Source organism: Oryctolagus cuniculus, chromosome 5 (assembly GCF_964237555.1).
Source record: "Oryctolagus cuniculus chromosome 5, mOryCun1.1, whole genome shotgun sequence".
Lineage (NCBI taxonomy): Eukaryota > Metazoa > Chordata > Mammalia > Lagomorpha > Leporidae > Oryctolagus > Oryctolagus cuniculus.
This window is the reverse complement of record NC_091436.1, coordinates 51,081,956-51,108,259: the sequence shown is the minus strand read 5'-3', so window position 1 is coordinate 51,108,259 and position 26,304 is coordinate 51,081,956. Positions and strand designations below refer to the sequence as shown.

The window sequence follows — 26,304 nt, the reverse complement described above, 5'->3', positions numbered from 1 at the left end:
GCATAGAACTTTCTGGAGCATAGACCACATGCTAGTTCATAAAGAAAGTGTCAGAAAATTCAAAAAAGCTGTAATCATACCATGCATCTTTTTTGACCACAATGGAATGAGGCTGGAAATTAACAACTCAAGAATCTCTAGAAAATATGCAAACACATGGAGACTGAACAACATGCTCCTGAATTAACAGTGGGTCAGAAGAAATCAAACGAAAAATCAAAAAATTTTTGGAACTGAATGAAGATGACAATACAACATGTCAAAATTTATGTGATACAGCAAAAGCAGTGTTAAGAGGGAAGTTTATAGCAATTGGTACCTAAATCAAGAAATTTGAAAGGCATTTTTGAAAAGAATTCAAATGCCCAACAGACACATGAAAAAATACAAATTAAAACCACAATGAGGTTTCACCTCACCCCAGTTAGACTCACAAAGAAATCAACAGACAATAAATGCTGGTAAGGTGCGGGGGGTGGGGGAGGGAAGGTATGCTAATCCACTGCTGGTGGGAATGTAAACTAATGCAGTCATTGTGGAAGACAGTATGAAGGCATCTCAGAAAGCTGAACACAGATCTACCATATGACCCAGCCTTCCCTGTCGCTCCCCTACTCACGGAGGAACTACACCGGACCCTGCGCTGTTCTCTTTCCCTGGCCCTTCCCGGGTTTGCTGCTGCTCCCCCCCGCCTCTGCGGAGGGGCAGCACCCCCGCCGCTTCCCCCGCTTCCGCGGAGGAGCGGCACACCGCCGGCTGGCTCTCTCAGGAGTTCCTCAGATGTTCCTCCTGCATGTTGTCTCTCTCCTCCTTTATAGTCCTCTTCCACCAATCCCAACTCTGCTGGCATTCTCTCCCCATGCACTAAGCAAGCTGCTCTCCTCCATTCAGGGGCAGGATCAGCTCCTGCAGCTTGTTAGTTGAATTGGTGAGGCAGCTGTGTGGAAGTTGTTTACTCCCTCTCAGTGCCATATGGTGGGAGATCAGATGCATAGAGTTAGTCTTAATAATCTCAGTGGTCTAGTCCAGTCTCGGTAGTTTCAGTACTTACTTGTCAATAGTCTCAGTACTTATTTGTTTCCCGGGCGACGGGCCCTGCCATGTTACGGGAGACGGGCCCTGCTCCCCACACTTCCCACTCCTGAGAATTTACCCAAATGAAGTGAACTCAGCTTATGAAAGAGTTATTGATATCCTCAAGTATACTGCAGCTCAATTAACAACATCTAAATTGTGAATTATATATTCACAATATCTAATAATATGGTCACAATTTCTAATATCTATATCAATCCAGATGTCCATCAACTGATGACTGGACAAAGAAATTGTGGTATGTGTGTATATATATATGTATATATATACATATGTAATATGTATGTTATATATATAATGGAATACTATTCAGCAGTAAAAGAGGATGAAACCCTGTCTTTTGCAACAAAATAGATACAACTGGAAATCATTATACTTAGCAAAATAAGCCAGTCTCAAAGACAAATACCTATGTTTTCCCTTATCTGTGGTAACCAATAGAATAAGAAAAAGGTAATGTATAGGAATGAAATTGGTATTTTGAGATGCGATGATTGTTTACAGCCCTTGTCTCTGCTATTGAGGAACAGTGTTTTTTTCTTACTATTTGTTGAACTCTTTATTTAATGTAGGGTTAATCTTATGAGTATAAAGTAAACTGAAAGCAGATCATTGTAAAAATTAAAAGAATAAGAAAGGAAGGAGGAGGGAGGGTAGCAGTGTGGGCAGAAGGGAGGGTAGGGTTTTAAGGTAAATTGTGCAATAAGTGATCATATTTTTCAAAAAACAATAATACACAAGATTGGGCATTTAGCCTAGCAGATAAGATGCTTGTGTTGTGTATCAGGGTGCCTAGGTTTGTTTCTCAGCTTTGGCTCCTGACTCTACTTCCTGCCAATGCAGAAATCTGAGAGGCAGTAGTGATGGCTCAAATGATTGGGTTCCTGCCATGTAAGAGACCTGGATTGAGTTCTTGGCTTCAGCTTTGGCCTAGTGCAGCTCAGGCTTTGCAGGTACGTGGTGAATGAACCAGTGGATGGAAGCTCTCTTGCTCCTGTATGTTTCTCTGTCTCTTAAAAAATTACTACATTCACTGAAACACAGTATGACAAACAGAGTTTGATGCATTTTGTAATATTATTCTTTTCCACATCACTTGTATTCTTAAAAAGATGGAAGCAGCACTTGTTCCCCTGCTCTTCCTGCTGTCCTTTCTTTTTGCTGACCTTTCTAAAACATAATCAACAGTTATAGATATTGGCACTGTCAGATATTGAAAAAAATTATAGCAAATCCATAATTCATAATTCATTCATTTTCCAGTGTTCATCTGCTGACGTCTGCCAGGTATAAAAAGGCACTACGGTGACAGTTTCTGGGGACAGAGAGAGAGAGAGAGAGAGAGAGAGCACAGAGCAAGACATTCTACAGGACTCAGAGCAGAGAGAGCATCAAACCAGTGGATAGGGCATAGAAAAGCAGATATGAGGGAACACATGAGAATATGTAATATAGCTTTGTCTAGATCTCATACAAAATTATATGCTTTAAAGACTTAGCAAGTAGATGCACTTATCCTTGAAACATACAAATACAATCATATTTTAAAGAAACACAGATCCAAGCTAGTTGTACAGTGTACTCAAACATAGCTATTAGAAATGATATCCATCTTAAATGGCTTATGTAATTTTTATTGTACTTCTGGTGGGGGGCACAGAATAGATTTATGCTTAAATCTTAGAAAACTGTTCACTGATAAAGCCATTATAGTAATTGCACTGGGTATGTTTATTAATTTGTCACAATTAAATCAATAAGAGCTTTACTAATGTCCTATTACTTGATTAGTTTTGAAAGTGATTATCTTAAGAACTCGACTTAATTGGAAGCCTCTCAATTTACAAGGTACATTAAACTCTCAGTTGCATCTTAAGATTATTCAACATATGCAGGTCAATTACCAGTAATCACTGTTTTGTATAAATGTTCCATAAAAACTATAGCATGACATGACAAAGAAAGAAAGTGAGGTTTAATTAATAATGCTAAACTCCAAAAGACACTTTCAGGATCAAAGGACAACAGGAGCATTCACACAGCATCTTCTTAAAACCGAGTTTTACTAAAAACTGAATAAAAGAATGCTAACAATTTTCCACCTTACAGATGAAGATAATTTGTCATGACTGCTAAATCACCAAATTGCACTGCCTGTACTCATGCCCAGCTGCACATTAATCCAGATTCGTAAATTACAATTAATTCTCAGTATTGCTCCATCACTTTTCCCTCTCCAGTTAATAAAAGATGTGGCAATCAATTATTGTTCATCCCATTTTCCAGAACAGATCAACTACAGCTATTACTACACAAACAGGAAAATGTAGTGCTTAATGTACCCACTGAATTATGAATTCTCTAAAAGTCATTGGCTGTCATCGAAGTATTTCATATTGACCTTCCAATTTCCACTCGAAGATTTAATGTGGCTAGTTCAATATTTGCAATGATTAAAAAATATAAGGGCTGATAAAGTGCTTCAATACCTGCACTACTTTTCAAACACCTATTCAAACTATTTGATAAACTTTTAAATAAAACTTTATTAATTATATATTCGAAAGGTTTATCCCACTATAACAACATAAGCCTGGTCTTAAGATTAATCACAGTAAAATTGACTTCTGGTTCATTAAAAACCTGGGGAAGTCAATTCCTTCGAAGATTATTCCATTGCTGGTTTGTGAAGACAGTGCATGAATTTATGTGTTCTGACTTGTTCCTAACCTAAGTTCTGCACACAGCATCAATTTCAAGTTGCCAAGGCTGATTCACCACCAGTTCTGTGAATAGAGAACAAAGCTGAATCTGTAAAGCGCTGGCTCTATGTATTTGAAAAAAGTAGCGATGAAAGCCACTTTGAGTTTTTTGCATTCAAATAACTGTAATTTTCCTTATATATAGTTTTCCCAGTGATTTAACTGCTTTAACATGGTAGATGATATGGGGAAAGTTGTGGCCATTTTTAACAAGCCAGTCCCATGTATTATGTAGCTATTTTGTAACTATTCCAAACTGAAAGGTGAAGAAGGCCTCCTAACAGACTTCCCATAAACCACGTTGTTTTTTATGGAATGAAAGCAACCCTTTTCGGATAAGTTGTCTCTACGTTATCCACATATCACCCTTGATAAAAGTCTGCACTTTCATTACTCATATGCTACAATTTTTCCTTAGACCTTCTAGAAGCTTATAAAAATATTTATAAGTGGATGAGTGAACCATCAACCAGACACTCCACTCATCTGTCCATTTTCTGCCCCTGCCTTTCAATAGGTGTCATGTAAATGGGACTTCCAGGAGAAGGAGAAAGGGGAGGGGGGTTTGCAGAAGAAATGAGAACACTGGAGACTGTGTTCAGAGGCTTTTTTGCTTATCCCCCAGAGAGAAGATGACACTTTAAAACCTGATTTACCTGTGCATTACCTTCAATTGGAACCAGAGAGTTGGGAAGAAAGAAAGTAGTCCAGGCATTCTGAGGCTCTTCAAATCTCATCTACTTCACAAGGCATGACTAAGAACACCAAAGCATTCTTTGCTCAGAGTTGCCTGTCTGTCATGTCTCCAGAAAGGAGGCTATGCACAAAGCATGTTCAAATTAAATGCTGCTATCCTTATTGTTCCCTTGCAATAATCAAAGGCTTTTAGCTTGGGCAAGCTATGGAGGATCTGGCAAAGAGACAGTACTCCAAGGTTTGGTGAGAAAATTAAACAGTATCAGAAAAGGCCTGGGTTCCCTCCTAACTCACTGGCTGGGAGGATAATGCTTGTGTTTGCTTTGGCATCCGTTATACCTTCATATATAGGGGCCAGGTCATCAACTGCTTATAATAAAATCACTTTGCTGAAATTACAAGTGTAGCTTTATGGATTTTCTTTTTAGCAAGTATGCTGAAGTTTTCATTTTAAATGGTTTTTCTTTTTCTCTATGTTAAAATGGCCCAAAGTTTGCTTTCTGGACTTAGTGGATTAAACATAAATATGGAGAGAAAGGACATGTAAACTCTCACTTGGAAATTAATGTTTGAAATCAGCTGCTTTCCAGAAGAAGCAAAAAAAACTGCTCAAGTAACAAAAGTGTAACAATAGTGAGAGAACCAGAACACTCCCTCACCTTTACCCCACAGTGGAGTCGGCTGACTCATGGAGCAGCTCAGAGGTATAAGATCTAAGTAGCTCTGACAGCTTAGGCATTTCCGATTCCAAGAGTTTTCAAAGTGTGGTCCTTGGACCACCACCAGCAGCTTCTGGTTCAGCTGGGAATTAGTCAGAAAAGCAAATTACTGAATCATATTAAAGATCTACTAAATCAGAAAACTTTGTGTGTGGGATCCAGCAATATACATCAGACAATGTTACCCAGGCAATTTTTGTACATATTCAAATTTGAGAAGCATTTTTCTATTAAAGGTGGGTATGTTCAAACAAATGTTCTAGAATTTTTCTATTTCAGTAATTAAGTTGACCATTAATTAATAGCCAAAAATTTTCAAAGGCAACTGAGAAGAGAAATGAGGCTGTTTTCAAGTAAATATTAGACTTAAAGCAGTTGCTCTCAACCTTAGTGGAAGTTTAGGATGTTCCAAGTGGCTTTTAAAAAATACCTAACTATTAGCCACCTGAAAAAGACTGAGGGGAAGGAATGGGAGAAGCAGCAATGTTACTAAAATTTTCCCAGTTATTTTAAAGCACTGGGAAAGTTGAGAATCACTGATACAAAGTAGCCACAGCACACAACCCCTTAGTAGGAAACAGGAAATAGGGCCATGTGGATGTTTTTGGCAGGAATATACACTTTTTCTTAGACTGGGTTTGTACCATATTAATTAGGTGCTAGCTAGCATTCATCATTCATGACTTGGGAAAGAACATTAATATTTTATTGCCTCACAGTCTTTAAAGCTTATGGATTCAGCAGTTCTAAATTCTAGACAGAAATTAGGCAATTCACCAAATCAACAATAAAGTTCTGTTTTGATCCTACAGATTGAACCCAAAATGATAAATAAAAACAATAAAGACTCAAGCAGGGAGTTCCCACCATCCTACATGGACCACATGGAGACATTCCCCATTTCTAGTCAGTTTTAGCGATACCACCTCCCTTCCTACCTGGGAAAATGGGACTGGAGCTTGTAAACAGGATAGGAGCACTGATGGCTCAAAAACTGAAGGCTAGCAAAATCAAGCTATTTATATACACTATTTTGCAAAGACACACTGAGAATAAAGCCAGAAATAAAAATAATTCCAATATACATTTATCTCACAGCATTTTGCCATTTTTAACCTTCTTTGACATATTAATTAGATTTACACTCAAGTCTTGTGAGGTCATCAGAATAGATATTACTGCTGCTATTTTAGTTTCACTTGTGAAAGACATGCTTGAGCCAGCGCCGCGGCTCACTAGGCTAATCCTCCGCCTTGCGGCGCTGGCACACCGGGTTCTAGTCCCGGTCGGGGCGGCGGATTCTGTCCCGGTTGCCCCTCTTCCAGGCCAGCTCTCTGCTGTGGCCGGGGAGTGCAGTGGAGGATGGCCCAAGTGCTTGGGCCCTGCACCCCATGGGAGACCAGGAGAAGTACCTGGCTCCTGCCATCGGATCAGCGCGGTGCGCTGGCTGCAGCGTGCCGGCCGCGGCGGCCATTGGAGGGTGAACCAACGGCAAAGGAAGACCTTTCTCTCTGTCTCTCTCTCTCTTACTGTCCACTCTGACTGTTAAAAAAAAAAGAAAAGAAAAGAAAAGAAAGACATGCTTGAATAGTCAAGAGAATTATCCAAGGCTAAGAACTATACTGATAATGTTAATAAACAGAAGATTTTACTTTGGTAATAATCTAATGCTTGATATTAATAACTTTGTGCATCTCACTAAGAATATAAAGTATGGTTGATTACTGTTTCTAGTAGGGTACAAATGACTTAAGTGAATGAATTAAAAAGGTGAAAGAGGGAAATCCAATATAATAAAATACTCAATCAAGGGGAAAACAGAACTTTCCAATGGAAAAATATGATTTCCTTTTTACTTTTCTTGAGTTGGCAGAACTTGTCTTTGAATTCTTAACAGACCATAAAACATATAAATAAAACATAAACTGTAAGATGAAGCTTTGATTTTTATATTCAGGCTTAAATCACTGCTACAGAAAATTTTTAGGATAATTAGGCAATATTTTTATTTTTCCCTCTTAGAGTACTAGCAAATCATTAAGTCAGTTTGGCCTTCTTACATGCAGTGAACTTGCTTATTGATATTTTTAATATTATTCCCATGTTGATGTATGAAACCACATCCTGCTTCATTTTAAAACATAATGCACTTTCTTCAGATCTGATACCAGAAACTTTGAAAAATCGCTGGCAAATTTAGTAATATAGAAATTTATATTTCAACTGTCAGATAAAAACATGAAGAAATATATGGAAACATTTTTTAAAAAGAATTTTACTTATTAGACTATCTTTCATAGTTGTGTCTATTAAACTAATCAACTATAACTTAATATTTAATATACCATCATACTATTAAGAAACAATAAAGGGACTATCACCTTTAGTTAAAATATAGATGCTACACATTCCACATTTAACTACTAGAACAACTACTAGTTAAAGCAAAAGATCTGCAATATAACTATAGACTGCAATGTGAATAATGGCAGAGTATATATTTTCAGATGATTGGAACAGTCAGTAAGTAAAGCTTCACAAAATAGGAAATAAAAACAGGTGAGGGAGTTGTGTGTTATTCATCACCTGACTACTGAGAATCTGAACAGAGACTGGCCATTTCCCAGGATACCCATCCTACCGACCATCCTACCACTTCACAAAACCACCACACAGGTGTCGGTTCAGAAAAATCAAAGACAAACAAGTGATAAAACAGTACATAGTTAAAACTTCATCTCACTGATGAAGAAAGAGAATAATTACAGACTGCAATGTTCTATGATAGAAATGAATTATGGGAATATTAACTACATTATTTTAAATTAAGAACACATTTTAGGAAACCTCAAATCTAATAAGTCTACTCTAGTAGTCTACTCCTGAAATATGGAAATGGTGAAATGCTTGATTTTACAAACCACAGACATGATTCCTCTGCTGTGGACTGGAGGACAAAATGCACAGAACCTCTTGCTAACAGTGATAATGAGATCAGACATCAAATTTTGACACTTTTGCATTAGGGAAATTGAGTCCTACCAAAATCTAATCTCTTAGGAAGGCAATGGTTTTCTTTTAGCAAAGGGGATATACAACCTACGCTTGCTTATTCTAAGATCATATTGATGAAGCAAGGATGTTAGTCTAGTCAGTACTGTTTGGGACACCTTCAGTATTAAATCACAATTCAATTAACTTACAACTAAATGTGTATGTCAGTTTTTGAATTGAGAGTTTACTACAGGTACAGGGATTGTTGCTCAGCAGATTAAGCTGTCACTGGGGATGCCTGCATCACATACAGGAGTGCCTGGGATTAAGTCCTTCCTCTGCTTCTGACTCCAGCTTCCTGTTAAGATGCCTGAGGAGCAAGATGATGGCTCAAGTCCTGGGTCTTGAGAGACCCAGATGGAGATCCTGGCTCCTGGGTTTGGCCTACATTAGTTTAGTTTAGTTAGCCTTGGGCATTTGTTGCAGGCATTTGGGAAGTGAACCAGCAGTTGGAAGATCTCTGTCCCTGTCTCTCTGCCTTTCAAATAAATAAATAAATCTTTTAAAAATAAGAGTTTATCATAGATGTGGCAGAAGAGACAATCTGAAAAAACTTTTTTTTTTTCTGAACAGATTTTGAGACAGAGTTCCTAATTAAAATATTGATAATTACTTAGATTCTCTACATATTTTCAGCTTGCATAAATACTGAAATCCAGTTTGGCTTATTGCTGTTTTGCCTCCAAATATGTAAGTCTCCCCAATTCAAAAATACTGCTTTCTTTAAATTCAACCTGGTGAGTACTTATTATCTCTCCTTGGCACTGAATATCTTACATTTGCCAATTACATGTGTGAGTATATAATATAACATACAAAATGCACATTCTGCTTTACCAACCAAGCTGTGAATTCCCCAAGGGGAAAATATGTCTGTTATCTTCTTGGATAAAGCGAAGTAGAAAATCTTCTCAGGACTTAGAATGGAACTTTCATCACAGCTGGCACAAAATTAATGCTTACTTTTGACAAGGGAAAGGTAAAGAAACCAATAATCTTTAGGCAATAACCTGAATACTAGAGTAATATGAACAGATAATTCCAAAAAGTTCATATTTTCATTACCATGTAGATGTGGGCAAAGAGAAGCATTTATAACTATTTTCAAAATTGAGTGGTAAAGAGAATTAAGATCTGGTAGCCAGCATGTTCAGTGCCTCTCTACTCATAATTCTTGCTAAGAGTTTCAAAGCCAGTCAACAGTGAATGCCCAGCTACTCTTGGGCATCCTTCTACAAACATGCCCTTATTTTGAGAAGGTAATTAAGAAAATCTGATTTTGTCAGACATTTTTTCCCCCTCTCCTTTGGAACTTTTCCTGGTGACAGCTTCAAAAACCAGAAAAGAAGCTCTGTGCTAGCTGTCCCTTACACCTTGTCTCATACTGCAAAAATACAGAGATTCAGAGGAAACAGCATATATGTGTAAGTCATATCAACAGGATACACTAAGAAATACTATTAAAGATAACTATTCAATATTTATTCTCCTACAGAAAACTATTGAAGATAGTTAATCAGCTACAACTTTTGCAAGGGGAGTGATTCACTGAACATACCTGACTAGGTAAAGGATAAGCATTTTAGTGAATTGATATTACTAATAAGTTTTTCAATTATTTTGCTTATCATTTTAATTTGAGTAATTTCCCTGTTATTTAGTAACTGGAATTAAGAGTGGATAAATTATAAAAATCATGCAAGTTATCAAGAAGGAATTAATTGTGTTCCTATATGCTTCCAAATATTTGCCTAATTTCATTTAGTTTAATTTAAAAATATTGGAGAATACACAAAATGAAATGACACATTATTTTTTACCACATATAGTTTTCCTGTAATCTTTGGAATTAAAAAGTTCTAATGTAAAATACTGTGCAAAGCAAGGTATTATAAAAAGTTTGAATGCTGAGTTAATGAATTCTTGACAGGTACAGATAATAGAGTATTCACTATTTAATAGGTACACATTCTTTTATGTGCTGAAAAATACCTCCATGCTACAATAAATAAAATATATTTAACTAAGGAAAAAAATCTACTTATCTATTAGAAATAAGCATTAACTTATATATATTTAAAAATAACCTAATTTGTTATGCTTATTTCAGGAGAGGCCAGAACTAATATAATGATAGCAGCATCTTACAATAATTGACTCAATTTTTGCAAAGATGTAAACTTACATCATTTTCTATTAGTTTTAGTAGGCTGTTATCTAATTTCATTACTTTCCAGGAGACAAGAGAAAATAGCTCTACTGAATTTCAGAGTAGAAGGCTGGAGTAATTGTCTGCTCCAGGATTTTAAGCCTGAGGTTCTTAGGTCCTACATAGGCTCCCATGGCACTGTCAGCTTTTGGAAACTAGAAACAATGTACTTAGGAATGTGCATTTTATAAGGAAAGAACCATGTTTTCAGCAGAATCTCATACTGGATGGTGAACCCAAAAAGGCTGACCAAAGAGCTGCCGAGCTAGCTTACTGTCTGGTTTACAAACAAGCGCGGAGAATTTAAATGATTGCTCCAAACGGAAACCTCCAAGAGCGGGAGGTCTTTTGAAAGACAACTGGTTTAGGGTACTACTCTTCCCATATCAATTTTCTCAGAAGGAAGGTCAGAAAAATTATGCATTAATTGTGCACAGTGATTTTGCAACCAGCTCTTATTTTAGGTAATAGAGTCATCTCTTATTCAGGACACTATCTATAAACACAAAATGTGATGAATGGAAGGTTATAATACAGAAGGTCTACATGAGGGGCCAACGCTGTGGCGAAGCAGGTAAAGCCGCCAGCTGTAGGACCAGCATTCTATATGGGTGCCAGTATGGGTCCTGGCTGCTCCACTTCCAATCCAACTCTGTTGTGGCTTAGGAAGGCAGTAGAAGATGGCCCAAGTGTTTGGGCCCTTACACTCATGTGGGAGACCTGGAGGAAACTCCTGGCTTCAGATCAGCCCACCTCTGGCCATTGCAACCATCTGGGTAGTGAACCAGCAGATGGAGGACCTCTCTCTCTCTCTCTCTCTCTCTGCCTCTCCTCTGTGTAACTCTTTCAAATAAATACATAAATCTTTAAAAAGAAACAAAAAAAAGGTCTACTTGAGCCAAATAGGAAATTCATGGGCTTCAGAACAAATTCCAAACTGCCTCCATGTGAAGCTCAGACCCATCCCTGCCTTAATATCCTGCAACATATACAATGATCTTAAACCTACAGAGAAAGCACTCCAACTGCAAAGGAAAGGGCAGATATTTAGACATCACACCATACCACAAGGAACATCCATACTTTAACATGGACCAGTAGTGTGGAATCTCCCCATCTCACTGGCCTTAACACCATTGCTATGTCCCCCAACACATGTACCCATACCCTCTCCTACTCGCACATTTATAGATTGGTACAGGATGATTTCAGGAATAGATTCATAATAGGCAAATAAAACAAGGCATGGTATTTATTGATTTATTAATTAAAACCATCAATTATTATTTTCACAATTTTTCATGGTTAATATTAGGGCAGCATGTCACTGGAATAAACAATAAAGAAGAAATCTACATTACTCATATCACACTACCCTGAACACCCTTACTGAATTTCTAAAACAAGAAATCTCTTTCATCTGTGTGTGTGCATCAATGTGTATATAAACATCTAAGTACACATTCTAGTTCTGCTCCTTATTATTGTGCAATGTTAGGCAAATTACTCAATATCTCTGTGATTTGAGTTCCCAGTGAGTGAAACAGAGATAACAACAGTACTAGCCTTATTGGATTGTTATGAGGATTATATATAGTAAAACATGTAAAAAGCTTGTCACATTTATGATGATAATAAATCATCACCATCATCTTCACAAAGACACACATTTAATAACTTAGGGGAGGAAAGGGTTAAGTAGGAGTTTTAAGACAAAGCCATTTATTAATGAAATGTGAAATGGGTAAGCTTGCACAATTCAAATTACTCCCTGGGGGAATGTGAGAAAGCCTGGCCAGACCAGTTTTTTAAAGGGGGCCATATTCTCATTTACTTGGCATCCCAGGGCTCTCCAAGTAAAAGGCATGGGCAGGTTAGATCTACCTTGGTCACCAGATCAAGACCTTTTCCTCCTCAGAGTTGTGGGCTGGGCAGCCTAAGGTACTAGCAGTCTCATTTAGGCCAGTTCCTTGTATGGAGTTCTGACTGGTCCCAGTGTTTATCTCTGCAATGTCTCTGACCAGATTAACAGAAGAAAGTGCTCTCAGGAATTTGCCTCACTGGAAGTGAAATGTTTTCTTTCCATGAATACCAAGATCATCTCATTATCTTTCAAACTGTCATCAAAGTGTTTGATGAGTTAAAAGATAATGCGATGCTCTTGCTATTTATAGAAAAGATAGTATCACTGATAACATCATGAAATAGTAAAAACTTAAAATGATGTTTACTTGCATGGCTCTGGTGGGGTCATGCTCTCCCATGACAGGGACTAATCTGAGGCTATGGAACACTGAAAAGATAATAGCTTCTCATGTAGGTATGGATTCCAGGAGTCTCAATGAAGTCCGTTAGTCATATGCAGCACACAAGCAATCATCCATTTAGTGTCTGCAGGTCAGGCCACAATATTGAATACTTTTCCTTATAATATGTTACTGAAAATGAAGAGTTTTACCTTTTTATATTCAGCAATGCCCAAGGTATTCCAGAGGGAGTGTGAAATGCAGGTAGCAATTTTATCCCAAGTTCCACTGCTTTCTTTCGAAATATCTGAAAAGTTAAAACACTTAAGTAAACTGCTGTAGCAAGCAAAACAAAATGTATCACACTATTATCTCACATTTAGCACTTTTCTACTTCAAAATTTTCTTCATCTAAAAAATAAGGTTTTTCAAATTAATAGAATTACCTGGTAAAGCAAGAATGATCCAAAGGCCATGGCATTGTGGGGTATCAATTCTCAATCTTGATTGCACATTGGATTTATGTGGGGAAATGTTAGTAGTAGTGATGTATGGGCCCCATGAGAGACTCTAATTTCTATGGTTTGGGGCTCCTGGATCAGGATGTATAAAACATTACAGAAGACACCCAGGTGATGCACAAGGTGGTGGGGAAAACTCTGCTCTCGGAGGATGAGTCCTAGGCTGAAAATGGGAAATATGGACCTACCCCATCTTCAGGACCATTATTTACAGGGGAACAGTGAAAGCAGTTTTAGAAAAGACATTATCACACGTTCCTTCAGTGCTTTGCAGCTATAACTTCCTTTGATTTTAATTATAGGTTTTGTGGAAAATAGAAAGTTGAATTAGACACAGATTCTACCTAGAGTTTAGTAGGAAAGATAAAAGCTGAAACCCTATAGTTGTTTGGATGAATTCAGTAAGCCTGTATACAGATGGAGGTAGAAGAAGAATCTATTATAGCACTGAACTGGGGCTAACAATATGAGACACTGGTGAGAGGAGTGAGAAGTGGAGGGGGCGTTCCCGAGGGATCGGTGTAAGTACAGATGGAGGCAAGTGGGGTACCGCAGAATGAACAGGTAGAGGGCAGCTTGACTAACCATAAAGGAGAGGACTGGGAAATACTATTTATTGGGCACCCATAGCTTGGGCTAAAAATCATGAATAGTCACAAATACAAGCTAAGAATTATATTCCATTTAAGTTTTGGGGCATCCCACTGAATTGAGCAGAACTGTGCTTCGGGATGATTAATTAGATGATGATATCTTTTGATGGTTTTAGGTCTAAAGGAAAGTAATCCTTATATTCATTGAAAGAAGAGTGTTTCAGTTTTTCCTGCAACAGCTGTGGAACAAGCAAGTGCTCCTTGAAATTCTATGACTCAGCATGGTGGGCTGGGACCTTATGATTTCCTTCTGCCTTATCAAGTAAGTGAGGAATGAGAAAGGCTGGAGGAGCCCCCAAAAGCATAGAGAATAGAAGCAAAGGCCTCTCTCAGCTAGAAGGGAAGCAGTCATTAAAGGGATTGTCAGAGAAGTTGCGTGTCTCCACATGAGGGAATGGCTCCAATCCGTAACTACTGACTTAAGACCTGAGCCTCTGAACACAGAAATCCAGCCATTTGAGATTCCAGACTAAAAGGTAATTTAGGACTAACAATATTGAGGCTACTTCCAAACCTTACTCTTTTGGAATCTAATTCACATTTATTAACAGTTGGGTAGATAATTTAGAGAAATTGGCATTCCTTCCATATACATTTAAGATACATAAATTAAGATATTCTATCCCTGTAGTATACAGAACACACTAAATTAGAGAGAGAGAGAGAGAGCAACCAAACAAATCAAAGGGGATATTCTTCCTTCTTTTTCTCTGCCCTTCCTTGGAGAATTGGAGGTTGTCTTCTGCCACAAGGATCTATCCGATCACTGCCTAATCATCTGTTGACTTTCTGGTTTCCACCCAACTTTGTAATCTGTTAATTAACTCCTTTTCAAAACACTCACATAAGACAGAAGTCAAACCATGTAATTAAAACACCATCTTGAATATAACCATATGGCATGCAAGTTAAGGACTCAAACTCTGAAGGCACAATGCCTGTGTCTGAATCTCTGCTATACCTCAAATTGGATAATCTTGGTCTAGTTTCTTAATCTCTCTGTGCCTAACTTCTAATCTACAAAATGGAGACAATGGTACTTGCTTTTAAAAGGTTGTGGAAAGAAATAAGCTACAATATTAAAAGGCCTTAGGACACAGAGTAGTCTCTCTAAAGGTTAGTTGTAGTTTGATGGTGACAATGATAATGATATTTCCCCCAAAACTTCCCTTATTTACTACTTGAAATTACCTTTTTTTAAAAAAAATTATTTTTTATTTGAAAGGCAGAGTGATATAGAGAGGGGGGGAAATGCAGACAGATCTCTCATGTGCTGTTTGACTCCTCAAATGGTCACAATAGCAAGAGATGGGCCAGGCGGAAGCCAGGAGTCAGGAACTCCACCTGAGTCTCCCATATGGGTGGCAGGGGCCAACTACTCAGCTCTCTTCTACTGCTTTCCCAGGTGCATTATCAGGGACGGTGGGACCTCAAGCTAGTGTTCACGTGGGATGCTAGAGGTGCAGGTGGCAGCTTAAACTGCTGCGCAACAATGCCAGCCCCTGAAATTCTTTTCTTGTATTGGATTTTATACAACTGCTGTTTTGGTACCTTCTACCTATTTAGGTTTACAGGTATTCTCTCTCTCCTCCTCCTCCAACCTCTGCCCCTAAGTTATTCCTCTTCTGCCTCCCTCCCCTACAAACACACACACTCTTGATCATGAGCATTCATTCTCAAGAGTTAAGCCTTCAGTTTTCGATACCAATTTAGATCTCTGAAATCCACTTTCCACTACAGCTCTAGTTCATTCCTTGTATATCACATCACAAGTGGGGCCCCTTGTTCTGTGAAACTCAACATGTCCAACATGGAAACAATCATTTCATATCCTGGGCAAACTTCCCCCACTCTGTCACTGATAAAATTGGTTAGTCCCTTGACTTGAGGGAGAAAGCATGTTGACTTTTGATTTACTCTTATTCACTCACCAAGTTTTATTCTTAATCCCACAGAAATGTCTGGTATTCTGCTCATCTTTAAAATAAACATAGGCCATGTTCTCAGCACCAGGCACAATGAAACACGATTGAAAAAAGAAGTTCTTATGCTGCCTTCCATGATTTTTCCTTTTATTTTCACTAATCTGTATCTGTATCTCCAATTTTCTTTTTCTACTATACAATTTTATTGTTCAAGACACCATAATGACTCTTTTTGTGATCCAAAATGTAATGTTAAAACTGTACTACTGATATTTCAAGAAGCTGTATGAATCAGATCTATCTATTATTTTCTAATTCCTTAAAGATTGCCAAGTTCCAACTTTCGAGTCTTTGTGGTCTCAAGTGTTCACTCAAGTTCAGTACTCCTCAGCGACTTTATTAACACAGTTCTCTCATTTTGAATCACTCTCTTCTGCCTCCTTTAGGCCAACCCAAATGCGTCCATTCTTCAAGGCCCAGATGAAGTGTCAACTCCAGGCCAAGATTTTGGCCTACTCTGAACTCCTTTGTTTACAAGTGGTTATCATATAATACAGTGTTTGATTACAGAAGGCAACATACAGATCTTTAAATGTTTTCTTGTATTACTCTCTTGTATCCCACAATAATTTTCTTTCTAAAAGTAGAGAAAAAGATTTCAACTTATTCTCCATTGTCTATTATACATGTCTAACTTACAGTATGTAACTTTATGCTTAAATTTATTGATATCTCTCTGAGCAGCAGATAGGATGATGTTTATATTCTCCATCAACAGAGAGGAAGCAGTGACCCTTTCCCATCTCAGGGATTTTCTTGTTTACTCTGTGATACTTTTTTGCTAACCCTTGTATGCCTGGCTCATTCTTATCTACAAGAAAGAATTGTTTAAATGTCTCTTCTTAAGACAGCTCTTTTCCTGACAACTCCATGCAAAACTTGCCATCCTCATTATTGTTTATCTTACCACCTTGTCTGTTTCTGTCCCACTATTGATCACATCCTAATTATCTTATTTGCTTACTTATTACTTGACATTACCACTAGATACAAGCTTGATGACAGCATGGGCTTTGCCCTGTTTTTTTGTTGTATTTATACCCAGTGTCCAGCAAAGTGGCTGGTACTCAATAAATGTTTATTTAATAAATGAACAAATCAATCAAAGATGAGCATACCTAATGCATTGTAATGAGAAATTATTGATACTAGAGTATTTACTAAGTGCTGTATTCCATCGCACTGGTAACAACAATCTGCAAGTAATCATCTCAATTCTGAAGTCTCAACCTTGGGCAGAATTAGGAAACAATTAAAAAATAGTTTTTGATGTAAACATTACCTACTGATGATTTAAAGATGAACCTGAAACTTTTCAGTTCTCAAAGTCCTATTTGGCATCTACTTCTTTTTTTTTTTTTTTTTTTTTTTTTTTTTTTTTTTTTTTTTTGACAGGCAGAGTGGACAGTGAGAGAGAGAGACAGAGAGAAAGGTCTTCCTTTTGCCGTTGGTTCACCCTCCAATGGCCCCCGCGGCCGGTGCGCTGCGGCCAGTGCACCGCGCTGATCCGAAGGCAGGAGCCAGGTGCTTCTCCTGGTCTCCTATGGGGTGCAGGGCCCAAGCACCTGGGCCATAGCAGAGAGCTGGCCTGGAAGAAGGGCAACTGGGACCGAATTCATCGCCCCGACCAGGACTAGAACCCTGTGTGCCGGCGCCGCTAGGTGGAGGATTAGCCTATTGAGCCGCGGCGCCGGCCTGGCATCTACTTCTGAGACCTGAAAGGTTACCTGGAAGATGAACCTAGATTCTAAAAGCAAACATCTTTGTACCTAAAAATGGTGAGCATTCAATATAAATTAGCTGATCAAATTAATACTGTTAAAAGAATGAAGATCATATAACAAATCATTCTAATGGGCAACTAAGCTTTAACCAGCATATTTCAGATGATGTGCTGGAAAGCAAAGCATTACAAAAGAACACTGGAGTGTACTTCAGTGCTGCTTCCAATGGGGACAGGCATGCTGGAAATGTCATTGGGTGCGGCAAGGACCTAGGTCTTGGGAACGGTCCCATCACTGCTTCAATGGCAGGCCTGCTGTAGTGAATGAACTTTTCTAGTTCTGTTTCCCTAGTAAAATGGGAGAACAGGACTGATCATTTCTACTTTTGAATTATCACTGGAAAAACTACTTAGAGCCACAAAACTAGTACAAAATTTTGACTGGCAGGAAAGCAAAATTACCACTATTTTTAAAAAGATGGGAAGGGCTATTTTGCTCCCAATTCTTGGTCAACATTCGTTTCCAAGGTTTGCTGGTACTTATATGAGTTTTGTACAGAGGGTTGTACATTAAGAGGGCAAGATGAGAAATGACAGTTCACAAAATGTAATCTTCGCCTATAATGGAAGACTTCTTTAAAAATGACCATTAAAAAGAAAATGGGCTTTTTGTATACCTGGCAAGTAGCTCTGAGATGGGTAGACATTTTATGACCCCCAATTTTTCAAAACAGTTTTGCATTATGAGCTTTTGATTATATTCATAGCAAAAGTCAAAACTAATATCATTTGCTGACAGAAGGGTGGTTAAAAATGATGAAATCGTTTCAAAAACAACTTTTATGGTTAAGAATTTCAAAATAATCAGTTTAATTTTTTTTTTATTTTTTTTTATTTTTTTTTATCTTTTATTTAATGAATATAAATTTCCAAAGTACGTCTCATGGGTTACAATGGCTTTCCCCCCCATACCGTCCCTCCCACCCACCACCCTCCCCTTTCCCACTCCCTCTCCCCTTCCATTCACATCAAGATTCATTTTCGATTATCTTAGTATACAGAAGATCAGCTTAGTATACCTTAAGTAAGGATTTCAACAGTTTGTTCCCACACAGAAACATAAAGTGAAAAATAATAGATGATTTTTTTTTAAATGATGATGAAATCAGATCAGACCTATTGTCATGTTTAATCCCAGTGAGAGTCAAGTTGGGAATTGATAGTTTCTTTTCTTTTCTTTTTTTTTTTTTTTTTTTAACAGAAGATCAGTTTAGTGTACATTAAGTAAAGATTTCAACAGTTTGCACCCCCATAGAAACACAAAGTGAAATATACTGTTTGAGTACTCGTTATAGCATTAAGCCTCAGTGCACATTCTTCGCAGATCTAGAAAAAATGATGCTGAAATTCATATGGAGGCACAAGAGACCTCGAATAGCTAAAGCAATCTTGTACAACAAAAACAAAGCCGGAGGCATCACAATACCAGACTTCAGGACATACTACAGGGCAGTTGTAATCAAAACAGCATGGTACTGGTACAGAAACAGATGGATAGACCAATGGAACAGAATTGAAACACCAGAAATCAACCCAAACATCTACAGCCAACTTATATTTGATCAAGGATCTAAAACTAATTCCTGGAGCAAGGACAGTCTATTCAATAAATGGTGCTGGGAAAACTGGATTTCCACGTGCAGAAGCATGAAGCAAGACCCCTACCTTACACCTTACACAAAAATCCACTCAACGTGGATTAAAGACCTAAATCTACGTCCTGACACCATTAAGTTATTAGAGAACATTGGAGAAACCCTTCAAGATATTGGCACAGGCAAAGAATTTCTGGAAAAGACCCGGGAGGCACAGACAGTCAAAGCCAAAATCAACTATTGGGATTGCATCAAATTGAGAAGTTTCTTTACTGCAAAAGAAACAGTCAGGAGAGTGAAGAGACAACCGACAGAATGGGAAAAAATATTTGCAAACTATGCAACAGATAAAGGGTTAATAACCAGAATCTACAAAGAGATCAAGAAACTCCACAAAAACAAAACCAACAACCCAATTAAGAGATGGGCCAAGGACTTCAATAGACATTTTTCAAAAGAGGAAATCCAAATGGCCAACAGGCACATGAAAAAATGTTCAAGGTCACTAGCAATCAGGGAAATGCAAATCAAAAGCACAATGAGGTTTCACCTCACCCCGGTTAGAATGGCTCACATACAGAAATCTACCAACAACAGATGCTGGCGAGGATGTGGGGAAAAAGGGACACTAACCCACTGTTGGTGGGAATGCAAACTGGTTAAGCCACTATGGAAATCAGTCTGGAGATTCCTCAGAAACCTGAATATAACCCTACCGTTCGACCCAGCCATCCCACTCCTTGGAATTTACCCAAAGGAGTTTAAATTGATAAAGAAAAAAGCGGTCTGCACCCTAATGTTTATTGCAGCACAATTCACAATAGCCAAGACCTGGAACCAACCTAAATGCCCATCAATGGTAGACTGGATAAAGAAATTATGGGATATGTATTCTTTAGAATACTATACCGCAGTAAGAAACAACGAAATCCAGTCATTTGCAACAAAATGGAGGAATCTGGAACACATCATGCTGAGTGAAGTAAGCCAGTCCCAAAGGGACAAATACCATATGTTCTCCCTGATCGGTGACAACTGACTGAACACCAAAAAGGAAACCTCCTGAAGTGAAATGGACACTATGAGAAATGGTGACTTGATCAGCATAGCCCTGACTGCTAATGGACAACTTAATACATAATCCCTCATAGTATTTTTTTTTTTGTCTGTTCTACTTAATATGACTGGTTTAATTCTGTAATTATCACACAGTTATTCTTAAGTGTTGAAAATTAACTGAAATGTGATCCCTGTTAAACATAAGAGTGGGAATAAGAGAGGGAAGAGATGTATAATTTGGGGCATGCTCGGGCTGACTTGCCCCAATTGGTAGAGTTGGAAACATACCAGGGGATTCCAGTTCAATCCCATCAAGGTGGCATGTGCCAATGCCATCTCACTATTCCAAGTGATCAATTTCAGTTCACAATTGATCATAATGAAAGGACTAAGAGTCCAAGGGAGCACATAAACAAGTCTAGTATCTGCTAACACTAACCGATAGAATAAATAAAGGGGAGAGTGATCCAACATGGGAAGTGAGATACTCAGCAGACTCATAGAATGGCAGATGTCCTAAATAGCACTCTGGCCTCAGAATCAGCCCTAAAGGCACTCGGATCTGGCTGAAAAGCCCATGAGAGTATTTCAGGCATGGAAAGCCAAGACACTCTGGCAAAAAGATCTCTGTGAGTGAGATCCCAGTGGAAAGAACAGGTCTTCAAAGAGGGAGGTGCCTTTCTCTGAAGGGAGGAGAGAACCTCCACTTTGACTATGACCTTGTCTAAACAAGATAAGAGTCGGAGAACTCAAGGGGCTTCCATAGCCTTGGAAACTCATGACTGGTGCATAGGGAGATTACTGATGCCATAAACAGGAGTGTCAATTTGTAAAGTCAACAACAGGAGTCACTGTGCACTTACTCCTCATGTAGGATCTCTGTCCTTAATCAGTTTAATTTTTTATCTTTTCACTGCATTTTATTAAGATATCAACATAGCTTTATTTTTGTTGGTTAATGTTTTAAAATTTCAAAAAATTAAATGTATCAGATCAAAATATTTATCTTTTTACTTTACCCTTACAGATAGGATTAGACAAAGCTGTAAATAACGTGCATGGCTTTCTTTTCCTTTCTAGTTTGCAGTTCTCTGAAGAATGGTATAAGTGTATATACAAGCTAGAGCAAAGAGTAAGGGAAGCAGAAATGAGTAAGAACAGATGGCTCTGGAAAGAAACACTGCAGTTAAGAAATGCTTCATTTTGAAACGCACAATCAATATCAAAGCCTTTCTTCAAATGTTCTTGTTGCGACTTCTCTGTTCAAACACTAATTCCCCATTAGTATAAGAAAAGTTTAACTACTACTCATTTTTACTACATAAACCTTTCAGCACAAGATATCAAATGACAGATATCTTCAAGTGAAAGTAACTGAAATAATCCACATATGGTTGGTTTGGTTCACCTGCACATAATATGGACCAAATTCAATCACTCAACTGAAATCTACTCACTAAACTATTGGCTTTTCAATTTAGAGGAGAATCTTGAAAAGTTTAATTATCAGAATACAGATAACACAAAAACACTTAATTCAGTTGAAACGTAGAGCTGAAAGTGACATCCAAGGTCCTCTAGTTCCATAACCTTGGTACACAGTTGTGGAAACTGAAGCTGAGAGAGACCCTGTTCTCCATGATAAATGCTCTGATGTGAGCTGTTTCATTGATAGATATGGCCACTTTCTGCATTCTCAGATAGTGCAATCCTTTCCATCCAGGGTGACTGTCCCTGTGGGTCTCTGGTATGTGTATGTTTTGTGCACACATCTTTCTTTTTTTTTTTTTTTTAACTTTTATTTAATGAATATAAATTTCCAAAGTACGATTTATGGATTACAATGGCTTCCCCCACATACCGTCCCTCCCACCCACTACCCTCCCCTTTCCCACTCCCTCTCCCCTTCCATTCACATCAAGATTCATTTTCGATTATCTTAATATACAGAAGATCAGCTTAGTATACATTAAGTAAGGATTTCAACAGTTTGCTCCCACACAGAAACATAAAGTGAAAAATAATAGATGATTTTTTTAAATGATGATGAAATCAGATCAGACCTATTGTCATGTTTAATCCCAGTGAGAGTCAAGTTGGGAGTTGATAATTTCTTTTTTTTTTTTTTTTACAGAGGATCAGTTTAGTATACATTAAGTAAAGATTTCAACAGTTTGCACCCCCATAGAAACACAAAGTGAAATATATTGTTTGGGTACTCGTTATAGCATTAAATCTCAATGCACAGCACATTAAGGACAGAGATCCTACATGAGGAGTAAGTGCACAGTGACTCCTGTTGTTGACTTTACCAGTTGACACTCCTGTCTATGGCATCAGTAATCTCCCTATGCTCCAGTCATGAGTTTCCAAGGCTATGGAAGCCCTCTGAGTTTCCCGACTCTTCTCTTGTTTAGACAAGGTCATAGTCAAAGTGGAGGTTCTCTCCTCCCTTCAGAGAAAGGTACCTCCTTCTTTGAAGACCTGTTCTTTCCACTGGGATCTCACTCACAGAGATCTTTTTGCCAGAGTGTCTTGGCTTTCCATGCCTGAAATACTCTCATGGGCTTTTCAGCCAGATCCGAATGCCTTTAGGGCTGATTCTGAGGCCAGAGTGCACACATCTTTCTTTCACAACCTCTGTAACCTTCCTATTCTCTCTTTCATTGATCACAACCTAAAACTGGTTTTTAAGTGAATTATTTGTTGTATTTGTCAAATTGCATTATGGACGTCATTTTAAAAGTATCATACATAAAATCAGGAGACTATTTTTTGTTAACTTTTCGATTTTTGTCTTACACCCGAACCCCAAGTCCCCTGTTATTCAATACACAATTCAACTTCCAGTCTTTGGGCAATTAGATGAAGAGAGTGCTGTGCATTTTTCCTGCAAAATTAAAGGGAGAAGACATCCTCAACTTGTTCATTGAAAATAAAAAGGATATCCATGCTAATTTGTAGTAATCATGGGTCATAACCAAGAAGGATCAATGTTAACTGTCTCTTTAGCCTGAATTTACTAATATATGAAAACACAAGCTTTAAACAAAGGAAGAGCTTATGATTAGAAGTATAATTTAAAATATGATTATCTTCTTAGAATTGTGCCTATGAAATATATGCAATGTATTCTCTTTACATTAATAAAAATTAAAAATAAAAAATCTAAGTATAAAATGCACTAATAAATAGGTATTTTAGATTTATCTAGCATTTTAAAAAATATTCTCATGAAAAATTCAGCAGCTAGTAAAAATTTAAAAATAGGTTGCTTTGATATGATCCCATAGACCAAATGGATAAATGTTGACAAATTAATGAATAAAACTGCATGGTGGCATTGTTTCCTGAGAGGACTCTGACTTCATCCACTAGAACCCAAGTGGTGAATTTTATAAAGTTAAGAGGGCAGAGTGAAACACTGGGAGATATACGTGGGAGAATTTTAGGCAGTTGTTCACGATAGGCATATTAGCACTATCCATGTGGACAACAACCAAGGCCACCTACTCCTGGAATTGGCCCTGTGTTTCTCTGAGCATCAGCCACGGTCAAGGATGCCTGGTAGGTACACTGACTTGGGAGGCAGGAGCTGTACGTTTGCTGCTCACCAGTTCTACCACAATCAAGATAGGTAACTTCATTGCTCTCATGTGCTTTTCTGTAAAATGAAGACACTAGATAAGACACTTTCTGAGGCACTTTTCTGCTCCACAGGATATGTGGTTAGGACTTAACAGCATGACCTATATGTATAATGTGATGAGGGTTATAAAAGATACATGAAAAACAAACAAACAGATCGTTGACTGCACAGAGCTTACAACCAGGAAGGCAAATCAGTCACATAAAACTTTACAAAAATAAAATATACAAAAAAAACCCCACCATAAACCAACACATAGATAGATAATAAATTGAGTGACACAGGCTCTAACTGGAAATTAAAAAAAGCCAAAACTGAGTTGGGTCTTGGGGGATAGGTAAGATTAGTGCTGTAGCACTTATGTGGGTGTAGGTTATCTGCTTGTCTGGGGGTAGGCATGCACTCATTTGTGCACACACCTTGGGTTAATTTGGGGGAGGGCAGGAGATAAAACAAAATGAGAGATGAAAGGTTTACAGCTTTTCATCAGAGAGAACAGACAGAAAGCTAGGTTCATAGCACCTAGGAAATGGTAACAAAAAGATTAAGACAAAACAAAGGTGTCAAATACTGGAGAGAGAATTGAAAAGGAATGGTTCAAAGAGCACATCAGATGTCTTAGGTGAGGCCCAATACTTGCTATCTGTGTGCCTCCCATTTATGGCAAGTAGATTTCTAGCTCATAATGGTCATGAGAAATGGGGCAGGGAGAAAGGCAACAGTGCTCACTGGTTATAGAACTTTTCTGAGTTGTAAGAAAAAAACACACAAACATGACAATATGAAGTAACCCTTTACTGGCTATCTAATAAATGGAAAATCTTGAGAAATAATTAGCATCTCTTAAAAATATGTCCTTAAGAGGAGATCACATATTTGTTATAGGTATCAATGAATAGGCTTAAAGAAAGGAAATAGTGTGATGCAATTGTACTCATATATCCTTGTAATGTGCACTCAACATGGAAGTTAAAAATGCACAGAAAAGAGAGGAAACCCAATGGCTGTACAGCTTAGAATTATCCCTTGTTTTACAACACATTTGTTTTCTTAGAAATTCTAACTCCTGGCCGGCACCGCGGCCACTAGGCTAATCCTCCGCCTTGCGGAGCCGGCACACCGGGTTCTAGTCCCGGTCGGGGCGCCGGATTCTGTCCCGGTTGCCCCTCTTCCAGGCCAGCTCTGCTGTGGCAAGGGAGTGCAGTGGAGGATGGCCCAAGTGCTTGGGCCCTGCACCCCATGGGAGACCAGGATAAGTACCTGGCTCCTGCCATTGGATCAGCGCAGTGCTCTGGCCGCAGCGCGCCGGCCGCGGTGGCCATTGGAGGGTGAACCAATGGCAAAAGGAAGACCTTTCTCTTTGTCTCTCTCTCTGACTGTTCACTCTGCCCGTAAAACAAAACAAAAAACAAAAAACAAACAAACAAAAAATTCTAACCCCTAAAATACCTCCTCAAGAATAAATAACAATTATAAGCCAGAATAACACATAATACATAATAATCCAAGCCACTCTATAGTGCTCAAAGAGAGATTGTTAAGGTGCTCATTCTTTCTCAGTTTAGGTTTTAAAATGCGAAAGTTGGGGTGGGTGTCTAGCCTAGCAATCAAGACTCCATTTAAGATTCCTATGGTAGGCCGGCGCCGCGGCTCACTAGGCTAATGCTCCGCCTGGCGGCGCCGGCACACCAGGTTCTAGTCCCGGTCAGGGCGCCAGATTCTGTCCCGGTTGCCCCTCTTCCAGGCCAGCTCTCTGCTGTAGCCAGGGAGTGCAGTGGAGGATGGCCCAAGTGCTTGGGCCCTGCACCCCATGGGAGACCAGGAAAAGCACCTGGCTCCTGGCTCCTGCCATCGGATCAGCGCGGTGCTCTGGCCGCAGCGCGCCGGCCGCGGCGGCCATTGGAGGGTGAACCAACGGCAAAGGAAGACCTTTCTCTCTGTCTCTCTCTCTCTCTCACTGTCCACTCTGCCTGTCAAAAAAAAAAAAAAAATCCTATGGTCCACATCACAGTGCTTGGGCTTAATATCCTGCTCTGGGTCATCACTGCCAATGCAGACCCTTGAAGGCAGAGATGATGGTTCAAGTAACTGGGTTCCTGCCATCCACACAGGAGATCTGGATTAAGTTCCTGGCTCCTGGCTTTGACATTAGTCCATGCTTGGCTACTATGGTCATCTTGGATTAAACCAGTAGATGGGTGCTCTTGGTCTGTCTGTCTGTCTCTCTCTCTCTGCTTCTCAAATAAAAAATTTTAAATGGGAATATAACAAACATGAT

The 26,304-nt window shown here is 38.6% G+C and overlaps 1 protein-coding gene across 3 annotated transcripts in view; it reads right to left on the bottom strand.

Annotated features, from left to right (window-relative positions):
* MAN1A1 (mannosidase alpha class 1A member 1) overlaps positions 1-26,304 on the bottom strand; it is a 218,455-nt gene that overhangs the window by 77,798 nt on the left and 114,353 nt on the right. For all 3 annotated transcript variants that reach the window (XM_008263299.4, XM_008263300.4, NM_001195721.1), the window contains 1 exon segment: positions 12,994-13,088. In XM_008263299.4, the coding sequence (XP_008261521.1) occupies positions 12,994-13,088 (95 nt within the window).